This window comes from Microtus oregoni, unplaced genomic scaffold (genome assembly GCF_018167655.1).
Source record: "Microtus oregoni isolate MIOR12 unplaced genomic scaffold, Mior012 000006F_ref0000085, whole genome shotgun sequence".
NCBI classification, from domain to species: Eukaryota; Metazoa; Chordata; class Mammalia; order Rodentia; family Cricetidae; genus Microtus; species Microtus oregoni.
The window spans coordinates 1,192,074-1,212,844 of record NW_024543065.1 but is presented as its reverse complement, the minus strand read 5'-3'; the positions used below and the strand labels follow the sequence as shown (position 1 = coordinate 1,212,844).

The 20,771-nt window shown below is 44.7% G+C and overlaps 1 protein-coding gene across 1 annotated transcript; it reads right to left on the bottom strand.

The window, feature by feature from the left end:
* Nucleotides 1-2,297: 2,297 nt before the first annotated feature.
* Nucleotides 2,298-14,770, bottom strand: LOC121450144 (p53 apoptosis effector related to PMP22). Its single transcript, XM_041654927.1, has 3 exons — nt 14,412-14,770; nt 5,642-5,782; nt 2,298-3,735 (listed from the first exon to the last, which is right to left on the bottom strand). The coding sequence occupies exons 1-3, from the start codon at nt 14,623-14,625 to the stop codon at nt 3,509-3,511; spliced, it is 582 nt and encodes a 193-aa protein (XP_041510861.1). The 5' UTR covers nt 14,626-14,770; the 3' UTR covers nt 2,298-3,508.
* Nucleotides 14,771-20,771: the final 6,001 nt, after the last annotated feature.

Here is a 20,771-nt window from a genome sequence, read left to right as displayed (position 1 = left end):
GTCAGCTAGCAGGTCCCTCTCATTATGGATGACTCCCTGCGAGATACTGGTTTCCTGTTCTGTGACTTTTTCCTGTTCTACTAGAAGAAACACACCGCGTTACTCTACTCCGGCACCTGGAATAGGAAGCTCTCCGTTCATAGTCGAAAATTTCCATCTCAATATATAATCTTTTATTTTTATTAAAAAAACAAACAAATAAACTCCTGCCACCATAGTAGTGTGATTTTAACTATTCTGCCTACTCATGAAAAGCATTAGAAACAAAACACCAAAAAATATGGCTTCACTTTAGCCTTTTTCCCTTCCCCTAGAAGAGTAAGTAAATTAACTAAATAGTAATTGTTCAGTGGTGGTGAGCATGAGACTTGGGTTCAGTTCCTGATACAAACGAAGATACCGAGACCGTTGAGGAAATGACCCACCCACGCCTGCACTGCCAGCAAGAGCCATATGTGGAGACAGACACACATAGGCCCCCCCTGGGAGAATCTAAGAAAGCAAGGCATGTTTTCAACATGCAAGTTTTATTAAAGTCATAGGAATATCCCTCAGAAACTTAGAGGAAACCCACGCTGATTGAGTCATTATGATTCTGGCCTCCTGTGGGATTTCATGGCCATTCTTTCCATAGTGTATAATTTTGGAGCTTGAATTAATCACCCTGCACAGCCGCCTACGTGGAAAGCAAAGGACCTCGATATACAGCACCTTTGTTACAGTCAATAGCAAGCGACACTTAGCACATCTGATGGCTCAGTGTGTGCGTGAGATAATCGTTTGAGAGCCTGCTCTGCTTATTTAAAGGGCGGTAACTCAATATCATTAGGCAACTGAAAACTACCTCAGCCTTGCCGTGGGAAATCTCAGACAACACACTGTTGGACTCTAAGTGATTTCTCAGCCAGTCCAGAATTCTTGAGACTATGCCTTGTGCTTATTGTAGATCTGTCACGGGGACTTGGAACCTCAGAGACCTGGAGGACCTGCGTACTTGGGTAGGGGTGCAAGAAATGGAACGTTCAGAAAGAAATGACACCCAGGGTGCCTTTGTCTCCAGTGTTTCCAGCAGAAGGTTTCGGTCCTATCAACTCACGTCCCCCTCTAACTTGTATTCCCCCAAAGCCATTATCATTAAAATACAGTGTGTTATCGAGGAAGGGAAGAAGCAAGTCAAACAGGTCAAAACTCAAAGTGTGTGCTTCAGAGAAGTTTGTAATCTGTCATTTTTTTGTACGCAGACTTAAGTTTGTTCATCTTTATGTCCATCATTTTCTTAAAATAGCTATGCTATTACTTTGGCAGATGGGAATTTTAGCACTAATTACCAGTTCAAATGCCCAACCTGTCACAGAAAAGTTAGATTTAAAAAAAAAAATGGTGTAAATTATCACCCAGACCACATTAAGCATATGATGAAATATTTACTTCATATATCAGAAAGGATAAGATAAAAACTCACTGCCAAGGAGCAACCAGTCAAAAGAAGCAAGAGGGCAGAATATGTTTCTCTCCTTCTGCTGGCTAGTCTGCTGCCCGCTTCACACCTTACAGGCACCGTGGTAGGACTAACTTTCAACCAATATGGGGAAATACTTGAATGGGAAGGTGGGCAGGGAAAACAGAGACTCCCATCTTCACTCCCCGGATAGAAGAGGGCCCATCACAAGCAGAAGGCTCACAACCAGAGTTGAGAAAGGGGTGGGGGGCGGTCCTTCAACTAACCCACACAAGTGAATCTGTGGATCTGAACCTGCCAACAGTAAGTCGCAGTCACGCACTGTTGGCCCGGCTTGAAGGACGCCGTTGGGTGTCTGCATGCATGGGATCGCTCCCTGAGGAGGAAGTCCACACTAGACTTTTAGAGTTTGTTAATACATGAAAAACTAGAATTGAGATGAGGGGACAGGTCACCCCAAACTTAAGATGCACAAAAATGATAAGTCAAGTTGAGGCAGAGAGATACTGGCTTCACAAGTAGTCTGAATTATCTAAGTTCAGGCTTAATGAACTGATTGCTTTTAACCCAAACCCAAATAAACAGTCCAATATAATTGTGTTCAATGAAAGCTGCTTGCAGAGCTTATGATGATGAGTTCCTTATGTATCACAGTATGCAAGATTCAAGTTGTAGGATGAACTTTTAAAAATGTAATTGAATACCTAAACAAGACCTTTAGAAGTGAGACAGGAGACTTTGTTTTGTCTAATGTCCTTACCCATTGAAAGTATTTTCAATACCCCTCATAGATGGAAAATTAGCGACAACAACAACAGCAAAAAACTACAAACCAGACTCAGGATTTGAACACCTGGTTTATTGGGGGAAGCTGGAAATGAAAACTGCAATTGCCTTTGCTGCAACTTACAAAATAGTGATCTGCTGTATAAAACAAGCTACTTCCCATTACGAAAGTACAAATGATAAACACACTACTAATAACAGCCCATCCAGTGTCTATGCAGAGAAACTCATTCCTGAATTCTCCAATTGTATGTATAATATCAGACATTTTAAGGAAGACCAGGCTTTTCATTCTATTCAGGTTTCTGTTCCAATTAAAATCTATCCCAGCTGACCCTCAGCAGGTCCCAGCGGAGGCTGAGAGGAGGAACTGACCTTTCTTCTCCGCAGGATGTTTGAAGGACATTGCTATGACAGTGACCCCCTCCGATGTCTTTCTACCCGACCTCATCTCCACCCATCAGGATGAACCAGCCCTAGTCCGTCTTCCCATCCGGTCTCTGCTGGTTCTGAACATATAGACACGAAACTGTACAGACCCAATATGGCTTCTTCCAGCACCCTACCCTCCTAAACTATGTTAAAAGAGGGAACTTCGCTAGAGCAGTTGAGTAGTGACAGCGGCCTGACTATCGTAACTCGCTTTGGCCGTATTAGAACCCTTTCCCACACATCAAAGCAAGTCAACACAAAGCTTAGGGAGACGGCAATTGTTGAAAACACTAACAAGCAATCCTCACCAACAATGCTCATTTAGGAAATCTAAATTTAGCTTTAGAGTCATCATTCTGCTTCTTCATGTAACCAAAAACTCAAAAAAGTTTGTTGTGTTCTTTGCATTAATTTTTAGGGTATTTGATCATTGAAATTTTTTATCAGTAGCTCCCCTTCTCCTTAGCCCTTAGTAGAAACAATCCATTCTAACTTGAAAAACAAAAGCTTCCGTCTCATTCCCACTTTATTAAATTTCCCACGCATGCTCTTTAACAAATGCAGCTTAAATGATACAGATTTGATACAAGGACAAATTAGTAGTACATAACCAGCAAACAGAAACAAGTCTTTTTTTTTTTTTTAAACTTCACAAGACGCACACAGGACATGAAACTTAACACTATTTACGAAGCATTTTCTTTAGTATTTATTCCAGCATTTCTGATCATATGAACACTGCCCAAACATAGGTTCCTTGTGACTCGGGGAACAGTTTCCTCCTCGGGACCCATCTTGCAGCAGGGCTTCTCTTGGGGTCTCTCTCTGACATTAGGCAGACGTGTAGAAGTACCTGGGCTTGGCATTGCCTAGCAGGTCATCCTCGTAGTTGGGGAGGCAGCAGAAGAAGAAGGAACAGCCAATCAAGATGATGGTGGCCGCCCATCCGAAGCCATAGGCCCAATTATATATGTAATTGATGGCAGGGCTACTATGAAGGTCAAAGGTCTGGGTGTACTTCACTGGATAGATCACCAGGGAGATGATCTGGAATACAGCTAAAGGGAAGGAAAAACGAGCTCAGAGTATGAAGGTACAAATGACTAAATACGTGAATGAGTGCAGGGTAGTGTTTGTCAACTCCCCCAAGCCCCAATCTCCAAGGGAGGAGGGAACCTCAGCTCAAGAAACACCTTCATTCCACTGGCCTGGGAGCACGTCAGTGAGGCACCTTCTTGATTAATGATTGGTGTGGAAAGGCGCGGCCCACTGTGGGCCATGCCTCCTATGGGCAGGTAGTCTCGGGTTGTGTAAAGAAAGCCGAGCACTGAACTGGTAGCATTCCTCCATGATTTCTGCCTTAGATTCCTGCCTCCGGTTCCTGTCTGAACTCCTGCTCTGGTTTCCCTTCCTGACCCTAGGTATAACTTGTAAACCCTTTCCTCCTCAGGTTGGTTTTGGTCGTGGTATTTACCACAGCCAGCTAGGACACACTGTAACAATACCCAGTTCACCAAGTTTCTCCCTTGCATAATAGTCCCTCTATAAGGATGCTGAGCGATTAGAGGCATCTGCTAATCATGAGCCAAACCAGAGTGTCAGAGATCCCTGGAACCCATAGTGTCATGCACACACACACACCAGGTAGAAAGCAAGCAGGAGATCACGCTTCATGATGCTGAGCATCTGACTGGATGAAATTGTTCCTTGCCTACACCATTGTTCTGCCATCTTAAGCCCTCTCTAGAGCACCAGATAGACATTAAAGTGGTTTCCTATCCACCCTCCCTCCCTCCTGTTTCTCTCCCCTCCCTTTCTTTCCTTCTTTCCCACTCTCCCTCCCTTCCTTCTTCTCATACATGGCACTAACATCATTCTTCTGGTGCATGCTTGATTTTATGGGAGCTATACAGTCATGGAACTTCTGGCCTGCTTCCAACCCTGGCTACATAATTTGTCTCTCCTGGTTCATGGCTGAAGTTCTGTCCTGGCTTCCTTCTGGTCCTTGGTTGGTATCTTTAGAAATAAGTTTATGGCCTGATTTATCCTATCAACCAACACCTTCTTTGGTCTCAGAAAACCCAATTTTGCTACTTTCTGTTTTGCAATTTTATTTTATTTTTATAGATGTTTTGCCTGCATGCATGAAGTGTCATGGAAACCAGAAGGAGGCATTGGATCCTCTGAAACTGGAGTTACAGAAGGTTGCAATCCAACGTGTGGGTGCTGAGAATTGAACCTCTCTTCTCTGGAAGAGGAGCCAGTGCTCTTAACTGCTGAGCCATCTCTCCAGGGACTTAGCTTCACTTCTGAATCTAGCTGGTAGCTGGGATCACATCACTTTGACAGGTATTTGCCAGAAACTTCATATAGTCTTTACTCCTAAATCCCAGGATCTTGCATTCCGTTAATAAAGGTGTGCCCTGAGTTCTATCTGCCTGCATCACTCCATGTCTTCTTATCACTTCTGCCGGAGTCAGGTCAGGTCCCCAGCACAGGATTTGTGCTACAGATTCTATGTCTAGCCCCTCCCTATCCTACTGCATCACAAATCTTTCAAAGAGTAAAGTAGGTCAGGGACATTTGGTCCCTTCAGCGTGGAGCTCACAGGAGGTCAGGCTAGAACCACTCTGAAGGTTACTGTACTTCCAAGACAGACACAGCCCCGGTCTCCAGGGTCGGTTTTAGCGGATGGGGATACTTAAGAGAGAAAAACATACAGGGGTTAACTCTTGTCATTTGAATACAGAGAACAGAAAACTATCTGAGACACAGAGGGAAAGGGACTCAGATTCCCAAAATACAGTTGTCCCCTGACACTTTTGCCTGTGGTGACTCGTTTCTGAGGACAAACCAGAAAATATAGCTGCCAGAGGTCTTCCATGAACATCCACAGAGACAGACTCGAACATTCTCCCCACATCCACGGATTACTAATGAGAACCTGGTGCCGCTCTGTCTTACCAGCCAGGGCGAGGAGGCCTCCAATAACCCTCAGGAAAATGAGCATCTGGGGTCCACACAGGGCGAAGAAGGAGAGAATGAAGCAGATGACCAGGATGATGAAGCCGCAGAAGAGCGTGGCAGCAGCCGCTCGTCCCCACGCTGCAAGACAGAGTCACCAACACTTGTTAGACAGACACGCCAACTCCCAAACTGCTAATCAAATCATCTGACCCCCAGCCCCAGGATAGAGTTCTGCGGGAGGTGAGAGATTTTTTTTTTTTTTTTTTTTTTTTTTTTTTGCTTTGTGAAGGGGTTGGGAATATTTCAGTAACTCCACACTTCAAGGGGAAGTTGGGTGATTCACATGGAGAATATTAATAACGTTTTTTGTCCCCCCTAAGTTTGGGAGCAAATGTTTACATCTCTAAAATGCAAACTCAGCTTCTTGGCACAGTTTCCACACAAAGAGGTCAATTTTAAAAGTTCACCCAGTTCCGCATACAACATGACCATGATAAACATTCTTCATACTGAACAATTCAAGTTACACACTTTCAGAAACGCTTCCTTTTAAAGGATTATTATTTAGTTTATGTTAAGGACTGGCTTCATTCACAAGCTATTCCACAAGAGTTCTTCATCATTGACCTTGGTCTTAAAAAGAGCTGGGGTGAGACAGAAACTGACTTCTAGGCTTGAAGGCCTACAGGGGCAGTACTAGCCCCTGCGCTCTTCTGTAGGTGCAGATATGAGGAGATCAGCCAGCTAAGCACGAACCACTCAATAACCCCTATCCTTCAACTCACACTGACTCCTTGTCTCTTCACATACAACCCGGTGTCCAGAGCTGGCCATTAGCATTAGGATACGCACCAGTTCCTCAGAGCAACTTGTGAAGGCTCAAACCACCCTTGTTTCTAATTTAGAAATACTGGCAGACTCTAGAAGAGAGGGTCCACACAGATGGCAAATACTTAGTTGGCTTTCTAGCCTTCCTGAACCCAACAGTTAAAAGTTGTGCGTGATCCTACGGTTGGGTGCTGGTTTTGTGTTGGCTGTACTATATCCAGAGAGCTATACTATCAACATGACAAGTCCAGAAGAATATTTCCATCCTTTCCAAAGGAAACCACATACCATCTGCAATCATCCCCATTCTGTCCCTTACTACCACCATCCCAAGTTCTGACAACCACCAACCTGTCTTCCTAATTTGCATATGCTAGATATTCCCCACTAATGGAAATTTACACTCTGTGACCTTGTGTGACTGGCTTCTTTCACCAAACAAATTACTTTTTAAAGATGAGCCATTTTAAGCGTGAATTAGCATTTCATTCTTGTTTGCGGCTGGACGTTTCATTGTACTCAGAGCCCACACTTTGCTTACCCTCTCATCTGGGCATGCTCTTATTTCACTCTTCATTGAATTTTAAAGGGGAGCTATGTGCCCCTTTTCTGGGTTCTACTTCTTGCTAGAATACAGCACAGCTAACAATACATTCACTATATGCGTGTTATGCATGGCCATTTCGCTACTCAGAGTCAAACAATGGCTCACGAAAAAGCAAGGGATTTAGAGGCCGCCAGAGCTCATGGATACTCTGTCTCTGCCAGCTAAGCATGTACCAGTCTCCTTATTTAGGAACTCAGCCTATAATGCAAATCCTTCTCTGGTAATTCTCCAGCCCCCCTTATCCAACAGTTCTTCTCCTGTTCTCATAACGTCTACCCAGAACCTCAGATTTCCACCATGTTCCACACTGGTAAGGTTCTGTGCTATGCCAAGGTTCTGTGTCACGCTGTTTCCCACCCTTCTCTTCTACAGACAAATGTGGTCTAACTTCCCATTCACTCCCTCTCCATCGGCCACATGGCCTGAAGGGCTTCCTCGGGTGCATGACTGACTGGGGCAGAACTCAAGAGAAAGGAGAACAGACATTTTAATATGTCTTCCAATACTGTGTTTTCCTTCAAATGACCTCTCAGTAGTGGGGACAGAGGGAGTAAGATGCCCTGTGATTGGACCCAGTTTGAGAGATGCAGTTCTTACAGCTTCCCTCCATGTCCTGCCTTCCAGATCAGTGAGAGATCTTAGGGTGAGGGACACACAATAATATTTTACTTTAAAAACATATGAATGAAGCCATAGCCAGAATATAAAATTCAATATCTCTCTTCTCACTTTTGCCTTGTCCTTTGTGTAAGGGAATTTTTAAATGAGAAAGGGCTATGCCTTGGTAGACAACTCATTGATCAGACGAGTTGACTACTGTATAAGCATAGCCCTTGGACCAGGCTGCCATATTAAGCAATGGTGCTTACTAAAATACAGATTCCTATGCCTCCCTCCAGACCTCCTGGATCAGGGCTTGAAAGACAGGATCCAGGCAGCTCAATTGTTACTAACCTTGTGGTTCTTCCATGCATGCCAAAGACTTGCTTTAGTTGTTACACAACTGTAGGAATTAGCATGATATTTCCATACACCTGTATCCTTGATGCTTCTCACATTCTCCCTCACTATCCTGCTTCCTCCCTCCTCCCCTCCATCCCTTCAAAGAGTCTCTCTTGCTTTCATGTAGTGTGTGTTTATGTGTATGTGCGGTGGTGGTGGTGGTGGCAGGATCAATTCAAGACCCTGCACGTGAGAAAAAATATGTTGTTTCTTCTGCCAGTATTCTCTGCCGTTTCCTTCTGCAAGCACCCTGAAGATGGAGAATAAAAATTTAGATGACTAAGCTTTATTAAAATGGAGGCTATGCTACTCCCCCAAAGCTTATAGGTTTCAGTATGTGACCTGATATCACGTAGTCTATTTGTTTCTTTGTTTATATAGCTACCACCAACCATTCAGTTCAATAAAATCAATTGTTACATTCAGAAAAAGCAAAGCATACTTCCCCTCTGTGAAGTCAGGAAAGGCAACAGATCTACACAAGCACACAGAGAATGCAAACACACAAGAGCGCATCAGATAGCAGCATCTGATCTCAATAAGAACAGAAACATTTCTTAGCAAAAAATGATTTTCAATAGCTGAACTGCCACAATCATGGACCGTATTGAAAGTTTAGTCAAATAAGGTCTGTGTAATCTTGCCATGTTCATTTTACCTGTTCATCTGAGGACAATTAGGGTAACATAGACAGGCTACTGCTGTGACTTCTTCCTCTGATATTTAACTGAAGTGTAGCTCACACTTAATTTCAGGGATGTGGAAAGAATTACTAGTAACCTAAAACACATATGTGACACCAACAGGTGGAAGCATACTTCAAATGGACCATCTGGGGCACTTTCCCTATTAAACCAATTAGTTAATGTCCTGCTTACTTCAAATGCTGAGTCTAAAGAAAATCAAACTGGAACATTGAGCAACATTTTCTCTTGAGAAAAGCCACTCTCGTTGCAGAACACGTAAAACCTGCTCCTTGCAGAACAGCAAAACCCACACTGAATCATTTAACTATCATTTAGACTGAAGTCTTGGCATGGTTTTAAAGATCCTAACTGATACAGGGTAGACTTCTCTAAGCAAGGCAGCACGCCTTCTGAGGTCAACAGCAATTTTTTTATTTTGGAATGGAGAGGCCAGCCTTCCCAGGTCTGAGCAGGAGGATTAAGATCTAATGCTCTGCCTGAGAAGAGCGCTGCTGGGCAGAGGGACTTCAGCATCACTTACAGCATATATATATATATATATATATATATATATATATATATATATATATATATATATAAATAATCTAAAATACTTGTGTTCCAGGTACCTTTGCTCTCAGTTGCCCAGGAGCTTAACATATACAGATGTACACAAGTCTTTGGGAACTTGCTTCTATTTTGCATTATACAGTGATTCAAATGACTTCTCAGCTACCAACACTGAGGAGAAACAACCATTTTCAAAATGTGTCCTTTACCTCCCTCTCTTGTGATTTGTTGGCTCACAGGGTTCACCTTTATCAGTTCTGAATAAGTCTGTCTGTCCTTACTATTTTGCACACCAAGCTTTATCACATTTCCTAGTTGTGTGGAGATGATTGACTATCTGAAGCGCCAAGATGAAAGCAGGCAGGGATCCAGGGAAATAGTATTTCTGGGTAGGAATTGCTTATTTGCTTTGTTTTCTCATAGGAAGAGCGATCTGCTGTTTCATAGATGGATTCTGTGCATGTCTTACGTTTGTTTTATAAGTACTACTTTGCAAAGTTTATGCTATGAAAGAAACTAAGGAAAGGGGAAAATTATTGATGATATTCCTAATCTATAAGTAGGTGTTTTAGAAGCTCACTAATTTCCCTTCGCACCCCCAAATTAGTACCATGGATTTGGTAGGTTCATGTGGACCAAATAAACCCAAATAGGTGTGTGGTCCACTCCATTGCTTAAGACTTTGAGGGCACAAATGTGTCATCAAACTGAAGTGAGGTCCCTTTCTGGAACATATAAGTATATACTAGCACATACAAGTACATTCTAGAACATGCATTCTTCAACCAGTGATATCAAAGGTCCTACGTAGAGGAGTAGAGTTATTAGGAGATATTTTTGGTAATGTTTCTGTGAGATCCTGTATGCCATTCACAGGCAGAAGTAAAAATCTGCATATTTTAAAAATTAAAAGATCCTACAATAATTAAGGAAACACAGGTGAATATGACAGATAAAAATACTGTTTGGTATCTTCAATGGGGAGATGAAGGCAATGGTGTAGCTAGAGGTATAGCATCTACTTGGAAGCTTTTGCAACAGCAGCCCAAACCTTCTCTGCTTCCCACTCCCAGGGAACTTGCTACACCACAGATTATCCATGTGGTAGGGCTGAGACACAGGAATCCAGTGACCTCCCGGGTCCTTCAGATGCTACTGATTTTAATAATGGAGGAGCAAAACTCCCTATGATAACTAAGGACAGGCCTACTAAATGCAGGTATATAGGACCAGGTCACCATCCTGCAGATGCTCTGGAAGGCAGTAAGGAATGGCGGGCCTTGTGGAGAATGGCAGGAGAGCCACAGGCAAGGCATTACAGGTGCTGGAGAGTCCTAGCACACGTGACACTATCTCCTGAAACCCAGCTGGGTGGTGACTAGTTACCACTGGATTTTTACAGAACTCCTGCAAGAAACGGGAAATGACACCCTATTGGAGCCAAGAGACCCTCAAATATTTAAAACCTATTAGTTGAATGTCAGACAGCAAGAATGATCGGGGGGGGGGGGGGGGGCACATCTCTCAGTCCTCATAGGAGAGTTACTTGTAACCAAGTAACACTGTCCAAGGGTCAGAACTAAGTCCTCAAAAAGGAAGCTTGCTTGGCCGTGGGTACCAATTGCGGGACTTTGGTAAAAACTGGAACTCCATCACGTTCATTCCTTTCTAATCCCACAGGTTCAGAAGTCTGTGTTATTAGAAGCAGAGCCAAGGTACTGAGGTTCTCTAGGGTGCTACAGGAACAAACAGATAGTAAGTAGGCTAGCCTGTACCGTGAGTACTCAACACCTAGAGTTTACACATCAGTGTGCGTTCTAAAGTGAGTCCATCAAAGGAGTGGGTGAGCCTTCCATTTGCTTTAAGAATGTGAGCAGACGTCCATTCAGGCACATGAAATCTATCTACTAGTCTAACATCGCAAAACAACAGCAGCCTTCCACCCCCTCCCACCAGCAAACTCCCCCACCCCTCCCATCCCAGCATGCTCCCCACAACCTCTCCCACCCCAGCATACCACCCCCAAAGCCAAGAGCATGGTCTCAGAATGAAGGCTTTTCCAGTGGATTTAGCCTAATGTAAATGAGTGGTTTGAACTTGGTTTTCGCATGCCTGTACTTTCAGGAATCAGGGCACTCCATGATCTTAAAACATTTCATCGGATAGTCTGATTCTCTGACTTGTGGAAAAGCAGTGTCTAGGGAAAACACTGGGTGCACAATGAGGGATTCAAGGGATGGCTTTGGTAAAACTGAGGCTCCATGCTTTGGAGTATAAATGGCAGGCACTGCCTTTCCACTGCCCTTCCCCCTCTGGTGCGCAGCTCATCCCCATGTCCTCCACCCTGACAAGCCAGAGCTTGCCTGGGATCTGAAGTCTGTGAACTGAAGCTTAAGATTCCTTCCTGTGGAAATATTTTCTACACTGGAAAAGGAGGGCCGGCATTGCAAGCGCGGTGTGTGCTTGCTCGCTGAAGTTTTATTCTGAGTTGGGCTTACAGGAGAAGCTCGCATGATCATGTTAATCATAAATTTAGATTCTCATCTTCTTGATAAATAAACTGAAACATCCAAACAAGTATTTGCTAAGATAAATGTCAATTTAGCTGCTGCTATCACACAAAAATATTCGGGGTCTAACTTGGCTTCTTTATTTTTTTAGAGAAAGATGAGAAGACCTTGTAATCCACAATTCTTAAAATGTTAACAATAATAATGAAGAATATAATAATGTTATATACTCATTTATCCCTAAGAAACCATTGGTCTTTATAAAGCTATAAAAATACTATATTCTTTAGTATTATTGTCAACATCACCAAAAATAACCAGTCCTTACTACCAAAACAAAAGCCTTAATGTTATGAATATCACTTGGCAAAAAAAATGATTGCCAAACACTTTATAATGAAGGTTCTGCTTTGCTGATAGCTTCAAACAAACATTACTTTCTAGCATCACTAAGAATCATGCAGCACTAGAGGCACACGATGCTCAGTCCTATACTCATATGGTTTTAAACAGGCCCATCCACCTTGTTCCTTGCCATACAGAATGCAGTACTCATACACTGTGTGAGGGTGTCCATCCCACACAGTGTGGGCTCCTGCCAGCATACTGTTGACAGCAAGGCCCCACTGAAGCTTTCTGGAGATCTATAGAGTTCCCAACTGCCCAGATGATCACCTGAAAGTATAGGACACACCGTTCTTTTACAGTTGTGTAGCAAAGTGATCAGCAGTCTACGGAGTGGGCAGAGTAAGAATATGTAAACTCATCCCTGTCTATAATGGGGAGATGGGGACATTGAAGATGGCTTCACACCTCCTGTCTCCTTGCACAGCCTGACAAGTAGGCCAGTCTTCCACTAGTGATATATGCATCTGGGTGTCTACCACAACATGGGCACTTAATCACCTGTGCCAAGGTGATAGAGAAACTCTCAGGTGTTCAATCATTTTGACACATATCCGCCTAGCAGTCAAAACCAGGCTCTGTATCATGAATGTACTGATCAATTTCCCAAGATTCCTTTGGGAAACTGGGGTTGTGCAAGGCTGATTTCTAGAGTGAATTGAAACAAACTGAACTCTGGATGGGTGTTTGCTTATAGCAGAAAAAAAGTTAATGCTTCAGACTCACAGTTAAAAAAAAAAACAAGCTAGAACCAAAGCTCGCCTTTCCCCTTAGATTTACACAGTAGCACATCAGCCTGAGGTTAGAGAGCAGACACACCCTAGAAGATGAGCTCACCCTATAAGGCAAGAAACATGGAACCGGCATTGTGTGTGTTTCACAAGAGGGCCGTGCAGGCCAAATCATGTCCCAGCAAGAATGCCAGTCCTGCCTCTGCAAGCTGATTTCCACTACTGAGTATCCCTCGGGGCTGTATCAGCCTTGGCGTGAGCTATGCTTAACACGGTCTATTTTAAAAACCCGCACGCACACCTCTCAAATCCTCTGAAAGTTTGAGTGTATTTTAAGATACAGCTAGGTTGTTCCAAGGCGACGCAGTCCCTGTAAGAACCTAAAAGATTTGTAGCAGTAGGAAGTCCTGTAGGCCAAGCATTTATGTCTGGCTTTAGTGAGTGCCCAAGACTAAAAGAAAGCAGGAACAGTGGCGGTCTCCTTATTTTACCACCCGCCTCCGCCACAGCTGGCAGCTGATAAAGGGGCCCAGAACCCAAGCCAAACAGCACCTGGGAAGCCCTGGGTGGGCCGCTACAGCCAAAGGGTCATGTTCTGGTGAAACTAGAAAACGAATGGGGATAAAATGTAGCTTGCTCTTGTCTGTTTCAAAAGAATAAAACCGCATAGGAACGCATTGGCTGTAGTACCCCTTGCTCCCCAAACAATGCCAGCCACTACTGGATCTAAACAAGAAGGACATCCACTTCCGGAAGAAAAATGCTTTTCTCCCAAGAACTACTACTGACTGTTGAATCAAGTGTTGGGGCTTCCCACCCCACCCACACACACCCCCACCCCCACCCCCACCCCCCCCCCCCCCCGCAGAGGCGAATCGGCAGAGGCAAAGGGAGGCCACTGAGAAGTGTTAAAAGTGCCAACACCACTCCATTGGAGGGACGTGTTTACTTCTCCGATTCTAAATCAGATTCAGATGAAGTTCCCTAAAGCCACACTTCAACCAAGGCCACTCCCCAGAACAAGAGCGAACACGAACCAGCTAAGGTACTGAAATATCTATTGAAATCATAGCTGCTCCAACTTTGCCTGAAAGGACTTTTTCATGAGAAAAAAAAAGTTTAAGTTAGATGAAGTGAAACTAATAAATTCACTCTGGCACGTTATTTTAATATTTACTTTGCAATGGCTGTTCAGCTTGCTCAGGTAACTGACAAATCTTTTAAAATAAGTTGGATTTGTCTCTTTCAGGTCTGAGTCTGATTTGGGTCGCCTAAAACTGCTGCTTCATTTGGCTCAAGCCAGATTTTGGAGTTTGAGCCCTAAGCGGACTTTTGAAGCAGCCACTACCCCTCACCCCCATCCGACAGGCGCCAGCGGCGGCCACAGGTCCGGCTCCCAAGGGCTTCCTGGAGGTGGCCACCACTCACCGTACTCCATGAGGCTCTGGCAGCCATCGTCGTAGGACCCGCTGCCGCCGCCCTCATCCCAGCATCTCCACCAGAGCGAGGACGTCTGGAGGTGGACGCTCGACTGCACCCAGCCCCGGCCGGACAGCGCGATGATATCGAAGGCGATGGCGCTGAGCAGCAACAGGGGCAGGATCCACCTGCAGCGCTCGCAGGCCAGGCCGCAGCGCAGCATTGTCGTCGGTGGCGGCGAGGAGCGGAGGAGCGAGGGGCACCGGCGGCGACGGCAGAGAGTGGCCCCCCGCGAGCGCGGACACCGCAACTAAAGGAAGAGGCGGCTCCCGCGAGGACGCGGCTAGGGGCTGGCGGCGGGGGCGCGGCGTGCGGGCCACACCTAGATTCCGGTGACTCAGAGCGCGCCGCCCAGACCTGCCGGGTCACCGGGACTGCAGAGCTGAGGCCAACCCCGGGCTCAGCGCCAGGGGGGGCGTGCCTGTCCCTCCCGCCGCCTGCAGTCCCACCCGATTGCCGCCAGCGCAGCACACACACCTGTGGACACTCAAGCGCCAGCCTGTGCTCTGCCCGAAACTGTGTGCACAGAGGGTGCACCGACTGCTAAGGCCACTCTTGAGCTCCAAGCACTCTGTCTGGGACATCCCGATGGCCTGTGAATAAATGATGGACCCGAACGTGTAAGGACTTGGGCACTCAAACCTGGAAGCCTGGGTGCCTGGCTCCCACAGGCAGAGGCTACGCTTCCTGCCAGGATCCACCTTTGGACCTTGACTCTTGCAGCCTTTGACACACATCTGTTTTCCTGCCAGTCCTTCCCGCGGGGTAACCCGGCTCACACTCTAGGCTGCGAAGGCCATCTCCATTACTGGGTGACGTTGGTGTCTCACTTCCAGTCTGGATCACTTGGGAAGCTCAGAAACCCTGATGGGTGAACACAGTTCGTGTAACCAGTGCTTTATTCTTGAAGAGTTTGCCTGCTGCCTCCCGCAGATAACTTCGTGTTCCCTTTGCCCCAGTTAGGGTGTTCCCTACATATCTAACCTGGTCACAACCCGTTCTTCCACTACACACAGTTTTTGGTTTTTCCAATAAAATCACCTGTCAGCACACACGGGCAACTGAAATCTGCCCCTCAGCTGTCCTGAGCCAGCGTCTGCCCCTGAGAATCAGGTGTGGCAGAGAGGGTGGGGTAACAGTCAGGAGTTGCACCGAGAGAAACAAAGTTCTCAGTGCCAGGCAGCCGTGGTGGCCTGGGACAGATCAACCACAATATTCATGAGTGTCACCTCTTACCCTGTACTCCAGGGATCTTCTGAAACCTTGTGTTATCTTAAATGGAAAGCACTTAACGATGCATCCTTCTTCCTCTTTATTACAGGATGCTCACAATAGAAGCCAGTACTGTTTTTCTTCTGGGTTCTCAGATAGTTACTGAGGATGCGTGGACTAAGAACATTGAAAAGATCTGCGCCCGAGAGCTCAGGATGTCACTGGTCAGCCTTCACTTCGCAGAAACCAAAATCACAACGGTTGTCATTAGAGGTCAATATTTCCGTTTCAAAACCCAGCAGGGATGCAGGCTCTGAGCAAGGTTAACTGTCTACATTGTCGATGAAGACAAGAGTGCTGCTAACGTCACATCTAAAGGCTTTCAAAAGTAATGAAAATATTGGCTGTGTCTAACACACTTGTGTGGAGCAGTCATGTTTTTACTAATCAAATGAATTATCATTGTGTCATAATGAATAATATTAGACTGTATACAATGTCTCCTCACGCTAATGATGCAATGTCCAGTGTTTGGAGGAGGGGAGCTCACCCACACTGAGCTGGACAGAGGCAATTAGCTGTTCAGAATCTCTGAAAGGGACCACACTGCTTCGTTATGCTTTTTAGACTCAAAGTGGGATAAGAAATAGTTTATTTTGGAGCCAGATTCAAGTGACTGCTGTTCAGAAACCTCTAGAAACACAGGCTCCCCAAATTCGTGTCTCAGAGTGGAAGCAGTTTTGTCGGGGTTTTATGGTAATAGAACAAAGAAAGTTATAAATTGAGGCATTTAAAAATAAACAGTAGAAACAGGGAGCTGGGTTAGACAGGCAGAGAGATCTCAATTACAGACCTCAGAAACTGTCTTCCATCTAAAAAGACTTTGATTGATAGGGAACTAGGTTTTGCTAAGTTAACACATACTAAAGGATCTTCTTTTAACTTGTGGTCTGGATGCTAAGATCCTAGCTGAAGGATGTGTCAGTAGCAAGTAGACAAACCTTTAAGATAACTTGTAATTCGTCTCTGGAACTGCAGGTTTCCAACTTCTCCACATCGATGAGGTATTAACCAGTCTGTAGGCACGGCTTCTTTTCAAGGATTCCCAATCATGGTTCTAACAATAATATTTCTAGCCTGATTCAAATCATGAGCTCAAATAGCCTAAATCAGGTGTTATCTTGTACCCACAGTGTGACTTGTGGGTCACATAAAGTGCTTGGGCCTCAGCTTCCTTCTGTGCACAGCGGGTTGGGTTTGCCCCACTGGGTTCTAATAGGAAGAGAAATTCTAATATAGCCCAGGCATGGGAGCACACACAGGTAATCTCAGCACTAGAGAGGGTGAGGAAGTTTGAGTTGTTAGCCTGGGCTAAATACTGAGATCCTGTCTCAAAACCACCACCTAGTATATTCAAGGTACTTAGAATAGCAGTACCTGAAGGTAGCAAGACATGGCTGTAAGTGTGAGTAGGGATAATTTTGAACTTAAAAGGAGTAAATTCTATATATGAGCATCAGCCATGACTCACAGCTTCTAGATAATGCAGTCATTCATCCGTCCTAGCTATAATGCCTGAATTTCTGGATTATAGTGAACACAGTTGGCTAGTTCCCCCTGCTGGAAGTCAAAGGAATTGCAGAGCATCTGACGACCGTTTTGAAGCTAGATAGAACTGTTACAGAAAGATATATGGACAGTGTGTCTGCCTCCGCGCCGGTCCCCCAAAACCTCTTCCTTTGCCTCCTGATGAAGTTTAATATAACTGCCATCACTATAAGGAAATATTTACTTTTATAATTTGGTCATGTTTGATTTGCTTACAAAAGCACTAACTGTTGCAAACAAAAGCATAAAGTTATAATTTAGGAGGAAAACACTTAGATTTTTTATTCTCCCAGATGAAGTCATAGTAATAATAACAGCGCAGCTAGCTACAATTTTCATGGCATTTACTTTGTACCAATAACATTTCAAACCCACCTGTGAGGTATGACTGTCATCTTCATGAAGAGGGAAGTCACACAGAAGTGACTTCCTCAAGACCCCACAGGACTGACCGGCAAGGCCAGACTCCCACAGAGACAGTCTAACACCCGGGATTCCCCTGGTAACCACAGTACCAGTGTGGAACTGGAATAAGAGATGGTTGTAAGACATTTGGGTGCCGGGACACACTAACCTAGGTCTTCTGTAGGAGGAGCAAGTGCTCTTGACACTGGACCATCTCTCAAGCCCTTCCTCCATTGTCTCTGTTCTTATGAACATCTAACTTCCCATTGGCTCTTGCCCTGAAATGCTGGTGTTCTGGGCACATCTGTCAGGATCCAGAAGGCTTTGTTAAGATCATGCTGGGGCTGTGTGGGTGAGTCTGCAGAGAAGGTCTTTCCATTGGACATGGAACACTGTGTTTACATGTGGCCAGTAGTCCCAGCCAGGCCCTGAGCACAACATCAGCTGACCCAAGGTTTCTTTCTCACAGACTGTCTGCTCCTGGCAATTCCCTTTTTATTTTCATGTGTTTGTTTGTCTGTCTGTCTGTCTGCTTGCTTGCTTGCTTGTTTGAGACAGGTTGTCACTGAGCAGCCCAAGCCTGTTCCTCATATGCCAGCATTCCAAATGCTGAGGTTACAGAGTGTGCACCATGCTGGTTTTCCCTCTCTCTGTCTCTTAGCTCATAGGATTTTCCATTATTCCACTCCCTCACATCCCATCCCTTCCTACTTCAGCCTCTTCTTACTCAGGAATGTGATGGTAAATATTTCTTTAATTTTTTTCTTGATTTGTAGCATTTACCAATTTGCGTATTGTAAATACTCACTCTGGGCCGACAGCTCCCCTGTCATCTTGGTCTCCGAAACTCCTAGGTAATCCTTGATGTTTTAATCTTCCGTTTTGTGGCATAATTAGAAACTTCCCAGATGTTCCCAGTGCCATCTCCACTCTATCCAAGCCGATTGCCTCTGCTTTGCCGTCTCCAGTGCATCTATCTTCGTATCACTAAAATAAGGAGACTCAATGGATCCTGGCAATCCCTTTTACATTATCTGTTAGAGAACGCTCTCCCAGATATGACATGATCGTTAGTTGTTACCATCTTAAACAGAGCAGATGAAGTTCCCCCACATAAGACTTGCCTATTAACATTCCCTCCCAGAAAGGGAAAAGGACATCTGATCCTCACCTGAGACAACAGTTCCTTCCTTTCTCCTGCCCCATCTAGATACATTTAATTCTACCCCAGCTGCCTGTGGTCTTTGGAGTGTGCAGGGAGTAGAAAGCTGGCTGACTAGTGGTGAACCTCAATCTCCACAACTTTTGGGAGGTCGTTCTTCTATGACAAGGTGAGATGTTTCAGAGATGTAGCTGTTTGGGGACCATGGGTGGATGCCATGTAACTCGTTATCCAGGTTTTGTGTAGGTAACCCCTCACCCATGGTGTTTTAATTAACCCCCCAGCCACACTTCAGGTAAGGAATTCAATGCACTCATTGATTTACCAAAGTGAACATGGACAAAATCATTCCTTCAACTTGTCCTTGGGGCCTTATTCATATCGTCTTGTGGGGTGTTCTTCCACTCTCTGTTGGCCACTGGGTCAAGAGGGGAGACAGGCAGAAGGGGTGACAGAAGCTTTGTATGTGGTTCATGAGCACAAATGATGACAGTCCTCTTAGTATGTAGCAGCAGGGCCCTATAGCAGAGCTCCTAGATTTTCTCAGCGGGGATCTGTGACAGGGGTCAAGCTCGATGAATCAGGCATCTGGATTAGAGACAGCTTCCAGATAAGGTCAGTCCTCCAGGCCCCTGGTATGTGCTTTAGATAAGGCGAGGTAGAGAGCAGAAAGCCGCGTTGCCAAGCTAATGAGATAAGCTGCCAGGCCACTGGGAAGCTGTGACCTCTACCAGCCTGCAATGTATTCCAACATCTTCCCAAAAAAGCAATGAACAGTGCTTCTCACTGGTCCTCCATCATCTCACAGATAAAGTTTGTTTTTCTTAAAAGAAATAGAAAAAATATACACATTCCTCCTCCACATCTGGTCCTTGTTACCTGTCCATCCTCATCTGTCATCTACCTTTGTCTCACACTCAACATTAAGAACATTCTAAAGTTAGTGGTGCACGATTTTAATCCCAGCACTCAGGAGGCAGAGGCAAATGGATCTCTGTGAGTTCAAGGACAGCCTGATTTACAGAGCTATTTCTAGGACAGCTAAGGCTACACAGAGAAATCCTGTCTTGAAAAACAAAACAAAACACACACACACACACACACACATACACACACACACATGCAAACATTCTTCTCACATATAGGATAGTTTCTTACTTTTGCTCCTCAAGTTATTTCTGGAGTATTTTTCTTACCAATTCTTTTTCTGTTTACCCTGTTCCTTCCTACTGGTCATTTAAGACTAATTCAGACAAGAAACTGTCCCTAGATCTTGCCTTATTCCTTTGTTCCCACCTTGAATCTAAAGTAACTATGCATTATCAGTCTTCTCGAAGGACTTATAGACAGTGTGTTGTAATAATATCCTTGATTCTGTGTCAGATGCAGAGACCCTTGCAGAGCTGACTCTGCCTCCATTTGTTTTCTGTCTCCAGGATCTTATGCATGTGAGGGCTCATCAGTGTGTCGAATCTGAGGGAGCTCCTGGGTCGCCCACAGCTTCCCGTGAGACTTGACCGCTCTAAGTTTCAGTATATTCGTCATCTAATTTTTTGAAGTAGTTGAAGATGAAACTGAAAAGAAATCTATAGCTCTAAAATGTTAGAAAGAAGTAAGAAAGCAAAAATCTTAGAAATCAAAACTGAGAAAAAAAATTGGGACAGTAGATGGCAGTAGAACATTGTTTTCAGCATAATATTGGAAAGACTGAGAACCGGTCAAATGTTGAGGAAAAACTAATAGTCACAGTGTGGTTTAAAACTGTCTTGCCAGGCATGGTGAGAGTGTCAGCAATCCCAGCACTGGGGGGATGAAAGGAAAGGATTGCTGGGAGTTTCAGGGTAACCTAGGCTGCATGGTGAACTCCAGCACAGCCTGGGTTATATAATAAAACCTTGTCTCAAAACATGGATAGAAAGATA

Excerpts from the sequence above, each read along its gene's own strand:
- LOC121450144 (XM_041654927.1), bottom strand. The coding sequence starts at position 14,625 with ATGCTGCGCTGCGGCCTGGCCTGCGAGCGCTGCAGGTGGATCCTGCCC. Across the intron at positions 5,783-14,411 it reads CCAGAGCCTCATGGAGTACG|CGTGGGGACGAGCGGCTGCT; the intron begins GTGAGTGGTGGC and ends TCTGTCTTGCAG. Across the intron at positions 3,736-5,641 it reads AGGCCTCCTCGCCCTGGCTG|CTGTATTCCAGATCATCTCC; the intron begins GTAAGACAGAGC and ends CCTTCCCTTTAG.